The sequence below is a fragment of the Sinocyclocheilus rhinocerous genome, unplaced genomic scaffold, assembly GCF_001515625.1.
Source record: "Sinocyclocheilus rhinocerous isolate Xijiao unplaced genomic scaffold, SAMN03320098_v1.1 scaffold284, whole genome shotgun sequence".
In the NCBI taxonomy this organism is placed as follows: Eukaryota; Metazoa; Chordata; class Actinopteri; order Cypriniformes; family Cyprinidae; genus Sinocyclocheilus; species Sinocyclocheilus rhinocerous.
The window spans coordinates 577,707-591,446 of record NW_015628031.1 but is presented as its reverse complement, the minus strand read 5'-3'; the positions used below and the strand labels follow the sequence as shown (position 1 = coordinate 591,446).

General features: G+C 38.0%; 1 protein-coding gene across 5 annotated transcripts in view; it reads right to left on the bottom strand.

The window, feature by feature from the left end:
- LOC107737169 (myomegalin-like) overlaps positions 1-13,740 on the bottom strand; it is a 43,052-nt gene that overhangs the window by 24,953 nt on the left and 4,359 nt on the right. For 4 of the 5 annotated variants that reach the window (XM_016548607.1, XM_016548608.1, XM_016548610.1 and 1 more), the window contains exons 1-14: positions 4,660-5,791; positions 4,404-4,538; positions 3,795-3,914; positions 3,294-3,386; positions 2,950-3,168; positions 2,577-2,747; positions 2,401-2,511; positions 2,035-2,172; positions 1,730-1,909; positions 1,454-1,648; positions 957-1,148; positions 662-794; positions 351-490; positions 150-263 (exon numbers count right to left, since the gene is read on the bottom strand). In XM_016548607.1, coding sequence (XP_016404093.1) covers positions 150-263; positions 351-490; positions 662-794; positions 957-1,148; positions 1,454-1,648; positions 1,730-1,909; positions 2,035-2,172; positions 2,401-2,511; positions 2,577-2,747; positions 2,950-3,168; positions 3,294-3,386; positions 3,795-3,914; positions 4,404-4,538; positions 4,660-5,691 — 2,973 coding nt within the window. In that variant the 5' untranslated portion in view covers positions 5,692-5,791. Of the gene's footprint in view, positions 1-149; positions 264-350; positions 491-661; positions 795-956; positions 1,149-1,453; positions 1,649-1,729; positions 1,910-2,034; positions 2,173-2,400; positions 2,512-2,576; positions 2,748-2,949; positions 3,169-3,293; positions 3,387-3,794; positions 3,915-4,403; positions 4,539-4,659; positions 5,792-6,824; positions 6,879-7,537; positions 7,680-7,767; positions 7,950-8,032; positions 8,148-8,655; positions 8,733-8,864; positions 8,976-13,330; positions 13,396-13,740 lie in introns of those variants that run through there. The other variant, XM_016548611.1, reaches the window with a different exon arrangement.

The following is a 13,740-nucleotide window of genomic DNA, read 5'->3' as shown; positions in this document are numbered from 1 at the left end:
CTCTTTGGATTTGAGACTTTAGTCTTTGCAACTTTACAGATCTTCTTTATGCACCAAGAGCTTGTAACACTCCAAAGGGAAAGGAAAAATTTAAATCGCATCATATGACCCCTTTAATGGTGGTACATGTGAGTGTGATTTATACTCACAGTAATGATTTCTTTAGTGTTGAGTGTTGATGTAAGGGACTCGATATTGGTTGTCTGTCCCTCTAATCGAATCTCTAGTTCTGAGACCATTGACTGAAGCTCTGCTAGAGACATCTGTCACAAACACACACAATTATTTTAAAAACTTCAAATGTTGAAACACAAAAAAACATAAATCCATTAAGATTTCAAATTAAACACCTTGAGCTGGTTTTCTCTCTTCAGAGCGGCGTTCAGAGCTTCTGTTTTCTGTGTGAGCTCTTTCTTCAAAACCACCATTGATGTCTTACTGACTGTCGTTATATCCAGAGTTTCCTCACTGTTTCGCCTGCTTAGTTCAGCTACAAACACACACACAAATGTTATGTCTAGATATAATTTAAGTTGAATTTAAGTGAGGCATGGTATATTTCTGACAATACCGGTGTTTTTCAAGAAATATCACCGTTATCTGCCCATATGTGCACCTTTACTGTAAAACTGTTATATTCTTACAGGACAAACACCCTCACCTTCTCTCTCCTCAAGTTTCTCCTGCAGCACCTCAATGGTCTGTCTGAGCTCCAGCACCTGAGGAGGAAGAGCTTCACTCGTCTTCATTTCCAACAGGATGCGATCTTTCTCCTGTCCACGGTCAAGCAGCTTCTATAAAACCAACAGAACAACATCACTTGCCATTTACTCACCACAAAATGACTGTCTTATGAAGGTTTTTTGCACACTAAAGCAATTCCAGTTCCGGACCGAGCAATCGATTTAAGTGTGAAAACAGCCTTGTGATCAAAAGATTTCAGGTCAAAGTCTCACATTAATGAGGGCATCCTTTTCCGCCAACATTGCACGAAGTTCAGCGGTCTCTAGGTGACCGTCCTGTGTTGCTGTAGCGTTCAGTCTCTGTGCGTTTCCGAGCTGCAGCTGTGTGTCTGCCAACTCCTTACGAAGATCCTGCAATTCTCCTGCATGTTTATTCAGAGCCTGTACTTGACGCTCCGCACTCTCCTACAAACACAAAACAGACATTTCTGAGGCATTGGAAACTATGCTTATAAGTACACATATCAAGCATAAGTGTACAAGTGCATCAAAACCATAAAAAACTCTCTAATTACTTGAAATTAAAAATTAACAATATAAATGTTAAAACATATATATAAAAATTGATGTACAAATGGAAATACAAAAATAAATGAAATAAAAAATGTAATTCAATTAAATATGAAATTAATAAAAAATTAATACAAATATTTTTTAATAAAACTATAATAGTATCTCAATGATAGTGAAATTACACTGGCATTCAGTACCTTCAGAACCTGGTCTTTGCTGCTGATTGTGGCCAGCAGATTTTCTACAGCGGTTTGGTTCTCGGTCACTAGCCTCTCTCTGTCCTTCACTGCCTCTGACAGCATCGCCTCTGTGACCTTTAACCTCTGACTCATCTGCTCTGCGAGGTCACGACCCTGAGACTCTGACTGGTTCAGAACCCTATTGGCCATCTCCTGGAAAGTGAGGGAAAAATGCCTTCACACTAACCAAATTCTGACTCGTGTCTGCACCAAAAACTTGAGTGTGTGTTATACCTCCATATCTCTCGTTTTGTTGTCCAGTGCTTGCTGTAAGTGCTGTATAATGGCGTCTTTCTCTCTCAGAGCCCTCTGAAGGATCTGCTCAGTCTCGTCTTTACACCTCTGAAGATTCTTCAGCGAGTTCAACAGCTGCTGCAGCTCGAGATCTCTTTCCTTTATTAGAGCATCAAAACTCTACACACAGAGAGAAGCCATTAGCATCTGATTCTACAAATGGCAACTAAGAAACCTTAAATGTGAAGAAATGAACCATATACCAATGCAAAATCTTTCTTTATCACACAAACACACACTCTTACATTGATAGTCTCCTCGTTGTGTGAGAGCAGGTTGTTGAGATGCTCCACGTCTCTTTCATTCTCTCTCAAGCTCAGCTGCAGCAAATGGATCTCATTTTCTTTCTCCTCCACGGCTGCAAACTTCTCATCCATGGCTTTCTGCTCACAGACAATAAAGCACACAAAAAAACTCAAGTGATCAATATTTATGATATCAGGGCTGACAACTGTGCTTAATATTCAACAATACACAAACAGAGAAACACAAATCATTAACATACAACCATCCACCTGGAATCATTATCTGAGTTAAGCAGGTTGTTTATGGTACTGTACCTTTAAAACTTGTATATAAATAAAGAAGACAATAAAGGAAGAGCCACAAACCTCAAGTGCTTTCTCTTTCTCCTTCAGTCGTGCTCTCAGTTTACCCACCATGGGATCACCTTCCTCTTGAGTTCTGTTCTTCTCCAGATCTTTAACCATGTTCATATAGTCCTGAAAAAACAGGAATGAGTAAGCAAGCAGAGAGGTGTTTTGTGTGTGTGTGTGTGTGCGTGTACCTGCAGCTGCTGGTCCTTATGATTCAGGCTAGCTGTGAGTCGTTCTATGGCGTTCTGGAGTTTTTGTTCAGCAGCACGGTTTTGTTCTTGCTGTTCTAGACGCTGTTGTTCTAGAGCGTTCTCTCTGTCAGCAAGAGCGCCATTTAGCTTCTTCAACTGGTTCTGAAGATCCTGCAATAAACAGACGAAAGTAAAAAATATTAAAATGAATTAAATATTATTAAAAATGATTATTTCAACATTTGGTTCATCTGAGCATTTTAATTTATGTCACATATAATTTTTCTTTGTAATGACATAAGTATTTAGTCAAATACTGCTGTTTATTGCAATGCTTTTTTTTTGTTTCAGCATGTGTGTCTGTGCTACTCACATTAATGGTCTTGTCTCCCTTCTTCTTCTGTTGCTGTAGTTGCTCCAGCTCTTGTTCCAGTTCTAGTTTGGCCTGCTGAAGAAGGGACAGTTCTGAATCTCTGCTGCCAAGCACACGCTGCAGCCTCTGGGCTTCCAGCAGCAAGGAGTGAGCCTCCGCCTGGAGCCGCGACAATTCGGCCTGCTGCTCCAGGAGTAAAGACTGCTGGTCTTCAGTCCCCTGGAACAAACGGAAGAACAATGCACACATTACACAACTCCTATATTAGTGAGGAGGAGCAACTAAGTAGCTCCAGCTGTCAATCTGTTCGAACTCACCACTGAAAAGTGCACAATCACACATACCTGATATTTCTGTAGTTTGGCTTTATGAAGGGCCTCTCGAGCCTTAGCCAGAGCCTGATCTTTCTCCTCAAGATCACCAGATAGATCCTCAATCTGAAGAGACAGAAATAAAGGAGGATAAATATAGGTAAAACCACATTTTATAGTAGTTTTTGTTGTCAAAAGCATTCTAGTTTTTTAGTGAAAAATCTATTCATTTAAGATTGTTTTCAAATACATTATAAAACCATTGTCAAGTAAATACCACATTAACAAAGAAAGATTGCTTAAATTTAAACCCAACTGTAAAACATTTGCTTCAGATTTATGTTTCTATTATCATTAGTTCAATAAAATTCTGGCATATAGAAACATTTTTATATAAATTTTCATTTTTATTTATGTACTTATTTTATTTTTCTCTGAATTTCCCAACTTGTTTTGTTCTCCAACACTGTATTTTTGTTGATAGAAAAAAGAAAAAAAGAAATCAATCAGTTTCAATGTTTGACTGGATCACACCTCTTTCTCCTTCTCTTTGAGAACCAGGCTGAGGCCCTGGATGGTTTTGTCTCGTTTCAGAGAGTTCTTCTTCTCTGCAGCCAGTTCGATCTCTCTCTCCTGCAGTTCATCAGAAAGAGTCTAAAACATAGAGGAACCCAATGAGACTTTAGCACAATACTTTGCTGTTAATTCAATGACAATTTTCTGCTTAGAAATCATGTATGCATGGAACCAACTTCTAAAATTATTACTGGCAATGTTAAAGAGGCTAATGTAATTTTTGTTATTTTAGTATTATTGAGATTTTCTCATTTTCTGTTTTCATTTTGGTTTAAGTTAAGGTTTTAGTACCTTCGTTGTGTGTTTTTGTCTTTTTTATTAGTTTATTCATTTTTATTTCAGCTTTAGTTTTTGTTATTTTAGTGCATCAAATTAAACTAAATGAAAAGGAAACTAGCTTAAATAAATGTTTTTAAGTTTTTAATATGTTATATATCAGTTAAATATGATTTCATTCTATTATTTCAAGTAGGGAAAATGTTTTTTACGGTTTTAATTTAAGTTACCAATAAAAGCCCAGGCATAGTTTGCTTATATGCAGAGAGGGTTTGTCTGCAGAGTATTTACCTTCTTTTCTCTCTCTGTTTCTTCTAGTGTGTGTTTGAGGGTCTGGTTGCTGCTCTTGGCCGTGTTCAGTTCTTCAGTCAGCTGTCTGGTTTTCTGCTCCAATCTGCTCAGTTCATTCTGCCTTTCAACAAACACCTGCAACAAACAAAAACATGTATTTAATTTACCGCTAAAAAACAGTTAAGCAGTGCCCTAATGTCCTAGGTATAATCTGAGAAGGCAGAGAGCCATCAAAATCTGTGTATAAACGATGTACCTCCTGTTTAACAGGTGTGTATTCATCATTAAAATCCTCCTCCATCTCTCTCAGACTTCTCTCCAGCTTCAATTTCCAAGATACACCACTGTGGGCGTTTCCATGTATATAACTTGGATTTTTTAATACTGGAATCTTGCTACTGTTGCATTGTGGGACAGGCCGCACTCCTTGCACACTCTTCAAGAGCTGCAGAATATCACACACCAGCGAGGGCGTTTCTACAGTTGTGGGGGTGGAGCCTCTCAGTGGGCGTGTCTGTCTGAGGGGTGATGCACTGATGAGGGCGTGGTCATAGTGCTCCAGGGCCACTGATTGGAGGGAAGTTGACCGTGAAATCAAAGCGCTCTTCTTATTTATGACGTCCAAATAGTCCCGACTAAGAGATCGAGGTCGGGTTACCGGCACACCAGTGGTTTTTGAACTTTGACGAGAAGAAGAATGTAATTTTGAACGTTGAGAACGATCTGTTTTACTAAGCGGCTCAAGACTCACACACCTCCTCAATCGACCTTTAAACTTCTCCTGTTGGCCGTCACCACCAGAATTCACAGAAACAAGCCCTTGACTTCTTCCTAGTGTGTCTTGAATGCTGGCAATCCGTGTTTGTTGCTGCTTTGGTTGAACCGGTGGAGGTCGCCGAATGTATTGCAGTTGTTTTGGAGTATTTAAGCTTGCTCCAGTCTGAACTTCCTGTTTAAGAGGTACGTTTCCACCTATTTTGTGTTGGTTATGTTGTCTGTATTTGTTTGTGATTTGCGCTTTCAGTACATCTCTCTCGTTCTGCATCCGTTGCAGCTGAGCAGCATGCGTTTCCTGCAGCTGTCCAATGGCGACGTCGCATTGCACAATGCGCTCGAGTAAAAACACGCATTTTCCGCAGAGAAACTCGCTGCGGCCGTCTCGTTGCAACTCCAAGCCCAACACGTGCGAAAGGATGACCGCCAACCTCAGACGACCACATGCGCTGAACAACCAGCGACACTGACCGCCCTGCACACACACGCCACATACACGGCATGGGTCACGCATGTTCACCAGATCGACTCTACAATTTTCTGATCTGTACACATGCTATCTTGCTATGCATCTGCCTCAGTGTTTTTCCTTCCGTCTTGCTCTGCACTGAATCGGAACTGACTATGCCTTTAATCCACAAACACACACAGGAAATCCTTTGGGTGATGTGCGCAATGTCTGCTAACACACACACACACACACACACACACACACAGAGTAATCCACTCAGCTCAGCAGGCGTCCGATGAGAAGAGTTGTATTTGGGCCACTAACGCTCCTGCTGTGACTTGAGGATGTTGCAGGTCACACTTATGCATGGAACATATGCATGAAATAGTATATTTCTGATGATCAGAACAAACCCCCAAACACCAAGTATTAATCTTTGATGCATACCTAGTGCCACACTGTTTTTGCTATAGACATGAATGACATCTTAGATTGCACATCTCTGTTCACCTGAAAATCTCACAGATTAGCACTGAAGGAGGGACCTCAGCCATATCTACAGAGTAGAATATCAGAAATTTTAGAGTGGACTCTTGACATTGGCCAGAACACATAACAACCACCTAGCAATGACTAAAAATCACTTACAAACCTCATAAACTATTGCATGTCGAACACCCAGAATCTCCTAAAGTCAAACGTTTCAAAAGTTGAACCCAAACAAATGCACACAACTGTGCAAACTTTTAATGTTTGATTTCCATTTGCAACAGTCACAGACTGCTGTTGATCTGCTAATCCAGCTTAGCACATTACCCTTTGACAGGGTTCTCACACTCTTTGGCTTTCCTGTAATTTTTAATTACGACATAGGACTTTTACTGATAATTTTATAGGGATTACTTAGGGTGCATCAGATTGTGATGAACAGATTTAAACTATTATGCTTATGAGTGCACAAAGAAAAACCCTGAAATTTTAATGCTGGTGGAATGGATGAATCAGCTTTTGCTTCAAGACCCTTTCTCTCTTTACAACAATTTTGTAAATTGGAAACTGAAACAGGAAACAGTTGCCCAATGAATCACACAGGCTGATATCATCATGCTGGCTTGCTTACAAGCAAATTTTACACTATAAAAGTACTCACAAAGAGGAATATTCTAGTAACACAATGTGACCAGCTGTCTGCTTACCTTTTTGTCTCTTTCTGCATTTTCTCTCCCACGGTCTAGTTCTTCCCTAAGAGCCTGTAAAATAAACAAAACATTACTCGGAGTTTATTCATGTGCGTTACAGATAGCATTAACCTTGATGTATGAAAGCGGTTGGGCTTTACAAAATGAATGCCAAATTTACAATGCAAAAGTAGAACTTCTGAACTGGAAATTAGGGGTCTTTAGACAGACTGTGTAATAGGCCTGTCACGATAACAACTTTTTGTTGTGTGATATATTGCCCCAGAAATAATTGCGATAAGCGATACTATTGTCATTTTAAAGACCATTTTATGTCACTGAATATATAATCATAATGTAACAGCATAATAATGCAAGAAGGCCTACAAGAAGCTGCAAAAGACACTGGCACAAGTGGAATGTAAAAAACACGGTGACATTAATTTTTAAGTAAATATAATGGGCTATATATTGCGTCACCAAAAATTATTGAGGTCATGTTACATGTATTGCGCGATAAGTCGATATATTGATTATTGCGACAGGCCTACTGTGTAATGAGATGGAATAAATGCATTTACACAGCAATGTCAACTGTATACTTTTATACTAGAGCCTGAATTGAATCAGAGCAGGTATAACTTAATCTGGCTTTTATGCAGCATTGGGTATTTTGAGCAGGCACAGAGCAGCCATAACTCAGCTGTGTAAAGAAGCCTTAAAAGACTAACCTGTAGCTGACTGTCTTTTTGGCCAATAAAGGAGTTCAGCTGTGCCATCTGCTCTGCCATTGGCTGTTTCGGGTCATTGCTCCGAAGCTCTCCAATCATGGCGTCTTGATTCTTGAGTGACACCTGCAGCTGCTCAATAACACTTTGGAAATCATATCAGGGATATGTTAATAGTTACACTTTTTTAATGTAAACTGATGTTTCAGTAATTTAATTTCTTTCTGAATTACCTCTCCTTTCCCTGAAGGGCCTGCTGGAGCTCTCGGACCCGTTCGGGGGTGGAGCCTGAATCAGATGAGGGTCCTGACTGTTTGGCAGCTTGGAGCTCTTTCTCCAATCCAAGATTCTTCAGCTTCTCCTGTTCTGCAATGGTGGCCATGCTTTCCAGCTCCTCTTGGGCGGCTTGCAGAGACTTGAGAGAAAGAGAAAGCACTGACTAAAGATGGAGGACACATTCCCAAGCATTTGTTATAAACATTGTAGGGTTTGTTTTACCTCCTCGAGTTCTTGAATCCGAGCGCTGAAAGCTTCTCTGAGTGAGTCCATTTCTCTCTGCATTTTCTCTCTGCCATCATCAACACCTCGACTGGCTAAACTCTCTAAAGCTTTCCTACACAAACAAACACACACCATTTAGATCCATGTCTTATATCTATTGCATTCTGCATGTTTTCATTTGTAAATATTTCATCTGAAAGCACAAATGAGTAATAACCAGGTGCAGTTATTTTTTTATATTATAAGCCATTTCAGTAAAACAGACTGAAATTAATGAAAAAAAAAAATAGACAATTTTTTTAACTGTGATTTTTTTTTGTCCCACTTAAAGCAAAAAGTTGCAACTAGGTAATGAATTCAGTCAATCAGAACAATTTGATGTTTAATGGCTATGTGGAATTTAATTTGGGACCAGTCAAATTTGACTATGGGTGGAGCTACACTTCAAAACTGTCAAACAGAAACAGATAAAAACAAAAATCAAGAGATAAAATGTAGCAATTTTTCGGCAAACAATCATCGAGATGAACAAGGAAGAAACAGGATTTATCACTTGACTCTCTATCATGTCGTACCAATGATTAGTAAAAATAGTAAGTAAACAAGTGGGCAGGACTTACGATGCGGACACAAGCAGTTCTTGTTTCTCAGCCAGATCTCGTTTCATTGACTCCACCTCCACCTTCAGCTCAATATTCTACACAAACAGACAAGTTACTTACGATAATAAAAAACTGAGATCAACAAGCACAAAACAACTGCTTGCTTTAATATGAAGAGATGAACTATGCCATGTGTGTACTTGTATGTGACAGTGTGTGTCAGTCACCGTTTTGTAAATGTCCTCGGTGGAGTCGTCACATTTCTGCTGCACACGTTCTTCCAGAAAATAGATCCTGAGCTTCAGGTTGAAGTTTTCCTTCTTCAGAGCTGTGATTTGCTGCAGGGGAACCATAGAAATGATTCCCAAAATACTCTTTATTTAGACACAGACAATACAAACAAGGAGAAAATGTACCCGAATCTTCTATTTAAGCAATATGTGTGGAATATTTTAAGGAACAAATCGGAATTTATACTGTTATTCACAAAAAATAGTAGTTTTCCTGTGACATTCATGAAAGTTCAGATTCATGAACAAGTGATTCTTTTGAGTCAGATCTTACAAATGATCTAGTTCACAAAACCAGACTGAACGACTCATTCACGAACTGGAGAAAACCTTCATTTTCTGTATGCAGTTCTTCCTTATTACAATATTCAAGCTCATTCATGAATAAACATAAGGAAAGCTGTTCTCCATATAACTGAAAGAGAGATGGGGAGGGAGGAGACGAGAACTAAAAGAGAAACAGAGTGACTATAACAGGCTGTGTGTGGGTCTGTAATGAGGGTTGGCATGAGTGTGTGTGTGTGTGTGTGAGAGAGAGACTGGCAGGGCAGTGAACTGTGAGTCATTGTACTCCGAGCGTTTTTCACTTCAACATCTGGGGCAGAAAGAGGGGGAAGGGAAGAAAAATATACAAATAGAACGAGAGAGTGTGGAATAACCACAAATACCACAGTGATGGGCAGTTGTACCTTGCTTTGAAAGATCTCTGTGTTTCTACAGCACACAAACACAATTTCTCTCATTCAGACACACACAGCCACAGGAATGCACACAGATCTTTATCTTAGTAAAGAAATAAACACTTTTCCTTAAATGGACAGGCAGATATCCATACCCTAATTTCATTACTGCCAAAAAAACCATATTAGTTGCATACCGACCTGTTAAAAATGAAGTTCAAAAATATTTGCTGAAAATGTACTCCAACTCAGATTAGTTGGTTTCTTCATCAAAACAGATTTAAAGAAATTTAGCATTATATCACTTACTTGGCAAAGAATCCTTTGCAGTGAATGGGTGCCATCAGAATGAGAGTCCAAACAGCTGATAAATACATCACAATCATCCACAAGTAATCGAGACTCCAATCCATCAATTAACATTTTGTGAAGCAAAAAGCTGCATGTTTATAGGAAACAAATCCATCAAGATGTTTTTAACTTCAAACCGAGTCCATAATCATGCTTCCTCCAGTGAAAATGGACTTGTCTGATTCAGTAGAGAAATATATACAGACCAAGAACCATTTACAAGCAAAAACACTCCAAAACAGTTCTAATGGGTGGATTTTGATATGAGAGAACAACAGGAGATGGAATTTTTAACTGAAGGAAATGTTATTATTAGGGCTGTCAGTTTAACGCGTTAACTTAATTAATTAGTTATAAAAAAAATAACGCGATTAAAATATTTTAACGCAGTTAACGCACTGGCCCCGCCCCCAGACCAGTAAATCATCTTACATTTCATACAGCTGACTGTTGACAAATATGATGCAAGGCAACAACTCCATAAATGCAGTTATGCCCTAAAATTCAAGATGTTAGTGCAAAAATGCCCCTGTATGTGTTTTTGTCTCATATTTATATCATACGATATCACACGTGTAATAGAGTAATTCCGCAGTTGGAATCAGCTTCCAGAAGAGATCAGATGTGTGAAAACATTAGTCACATTTAAATCTAGACTCAAAACTCATCTGTTTAGCTGTGCATTTACTGAATGAGCACTGTGCAATGTCCGAACTGATTGCACTGTATTTTATGTATAATCATTTTCTAATTGTTTTAAATTCAATAGCAAATCTAAATAGCATTTTCAAAGTTTTAAATTCCTTGTTTTATTGTTGTGATTATTTTATTTTTTTTTTTTCATTTCTTTTATGTAAATCACTTTCAATTACCATTGTGTATGAAATGTGCTATATAAATAAACTTGCCTTGCCTCGAGTAGGGAGAGCAGTAGGCTATTACATGAGTGCTGATTTTGTCACAAATATCACAAGTTTAAATGTGATTTTATACAACAGTTCTGTAAATAAGAAATTGATATTGTGATATATTTTAAACAATATTATGTGTTTTTGCTCAATTTTGCAAAGAATATATTACCTTTAAAGCCATAGCAGAATTGTTGTGCGTCTTCGAGCAACACAGAGGTGTTTAGTTTCTGAATGAATCTGTGTTTTGAACGAATCGTGTCAATGATTCAAAGGCCCATTCATAGAGGGAGCCATTTACTTCATTCCTGAATGAATCAGCCGTTTGAACGAATCGAATGTATTACATTTACCGCCACCTGCTGGTAGTTTTAGTTTCTTATTTAGAGTATCATTTAATAATAATACTAATAATTAATAATAATAATAATATTAAAGGGAGAGTTCACCCAAAAAATTTAAATTCTGTCATCATTTACTCTCACGTCCCTCATGTCGTTTCAAGCCTTTCTTTTGTGGAACATAAAGGAAGGTATTTTCAAAGACTATAGAATACCCTTAAAGGGACTTTGGTATTTTGAAGACTGTTGGTACAAAGCTGTTTTGGAATGACTTTCATTGTATGAACAAACAATACTGAGATGTTTCTCAAATTATCTTCTTTTATGTTCCATAGTTTACGTTAGGCCGTTGTAGCCTAAATGTTTATGTGTAATACATTTTTTTGTTGAATCAAATAAAATATTTCTGAAGCTACAATTTGTAATGTCTACTTGATACTTTCTCATTAAACACAAAAATATCTTTAAATAATCTTTTGTGGGTATTTTCACAGTCAAATTTATTTTGCGATTAATTAGAATAATTAATCGAAACCATGTAATTAATTAGATTAAAAATTTGAATCGACTGACAGCCCTAGTTATTATGGATTACAGACTCATATTTTGACCAGAAGTGATGGCTTAAAGGGTTAGTTCACCCAAAAATGAAAATTAGGCTGCGTTTTACTCACCCCCGATGCATCCTAGGTGTATATGACTTTCTTCTTTCAGACGAATCCAGTCGGAGTTATATAAAAAATTGTCTTTGATCTTTCAAGCTCTACCGTTGCACTCAGCGGGTGTTGCATTGCTTCTGTGCAAAAGACGTGAAATAAAAAGCACCTTTCCATAAAAAAAAAGTGTCTCACACGGCTTTTTTTTATGGAAGGGTGCTTTTTATTTCACGTCTTTTGGACAGAAGCAATGCAACACCCGCTGAGTGCAACGATAGAGCTTGAAAGATCAAAGACAATTTTTTGTATAACTCCGACTGGATCCGTCTGAAAGAAGAAAGTCATATACACCTAGGATGCATCGGGGGTGAGTAAAACGCAGCCTAATTTTCATTTTTGGGTGAACTAACCCTTTAATGACGGCTTTCCTACAAACACACAGCTTTTGACTTCACAAGGTGTAAATCGATGGACTGGAGGGGTGTGGATTACTTATGGATTATTGCAATGTTTTTATCAGCTGTTTGGACTCTCATTCTGCCGGCACCCATTCACTTTAGAGGATCCATTGGTGAGCAAGTGATGTAATGCTACATTTCTCCAAATCTCTTCCAATGCAGAAACAAACTCATCCATGTCATGGATGGCCTGGGGAGGAGTAAATTTACATTTTTCAAATTCAATTAAATTTTTGGGGTAAATTATTCCTTTAATCTAATATTGAGCAGGTTTACTCAAACTTATTTCTTTATTAGCTCATAATCAAAAGGGTTTAGTTCCAAATTAATAAACAAAAAAAGCAAGAAAACTATGTTCAAATGTGATTTAGAAATTTTCAGATTTTGATAAATCAGCAGACATGCTAGTTAAGAAAGATAGTTAAGAAGTGAAATCAAGGAAATCTACGTGTGCTGCTTTGTTTTTGCATAAACTGTACTGCCTGCTATGAAAAGAAAAACTTGCTTAAAATAATGTGTTTCATATTTCAGAATGTTTTAACACCTAGTGAGTAGGGCTGGGTATCGGTGATATCAAATTCTTCCGCAGATTTATAGTATTACTATAGCACTTCACCTGAGCTTTGCGAATCACGCGTATGGCCATGATAAGAGCTGAATGAATGACAGGTTTTCTGTTGTAATATCGCGCAAGGTAAATAAGGGTGACATCTAGTGGAGAAGACTAATGATAAGATTCACGTTAATCAGATCTTATTTTAAATGTGTGCTGAAATAAATCCCGGAAAAAATCGATTCGCGGCTTTTGAGAATCGATATCGAATCGACGTCATTTAAAAAAACGATTGATCGAAAAATCTATTTTTTTTTGCCCAGCCCTACTAGTGAGCTGCCTAGCAAGACAGCATTTAGGCATCATATGCACAGCTGCCTAAAAAGTTCACCAACTTTCTCTCTCTCATTCTAAGAAAACAAACAAAAGCAAACATTTTGATATTGTTGTACTTACGTTCTCATAATCTTTCATGGTCAGAGCTTTGGCTGGAGACATCCTCTGCCCTGGAAACAGAGGCGCTGCAGACGACAAGACAACAGATAAACAAATGAACAACAAACACACTTCTGTTAACTCCAGAAATTATCATTGTCTCACTTATTTTCATTTGACCCTTTGAGGCTTTGATGAAAATCTGATTAAGACCATGTGGTTTGATACGCAAGGACAGACATCAGAGAGAAATACAACAAGTGTGTCAGACTGTGTGTCTTCATTACAGAGTTAAAGGGGTCATATGATGTTGCTAAAAAGAACATTATTTTGTGTATTTGGTGTAATGAAATGTGTTTATGCGGTTTAAGGTTCAAAAAACACATTATCTTCCGCATTTTGTACATTATTGTTTCTCCTCTATGCCCCGC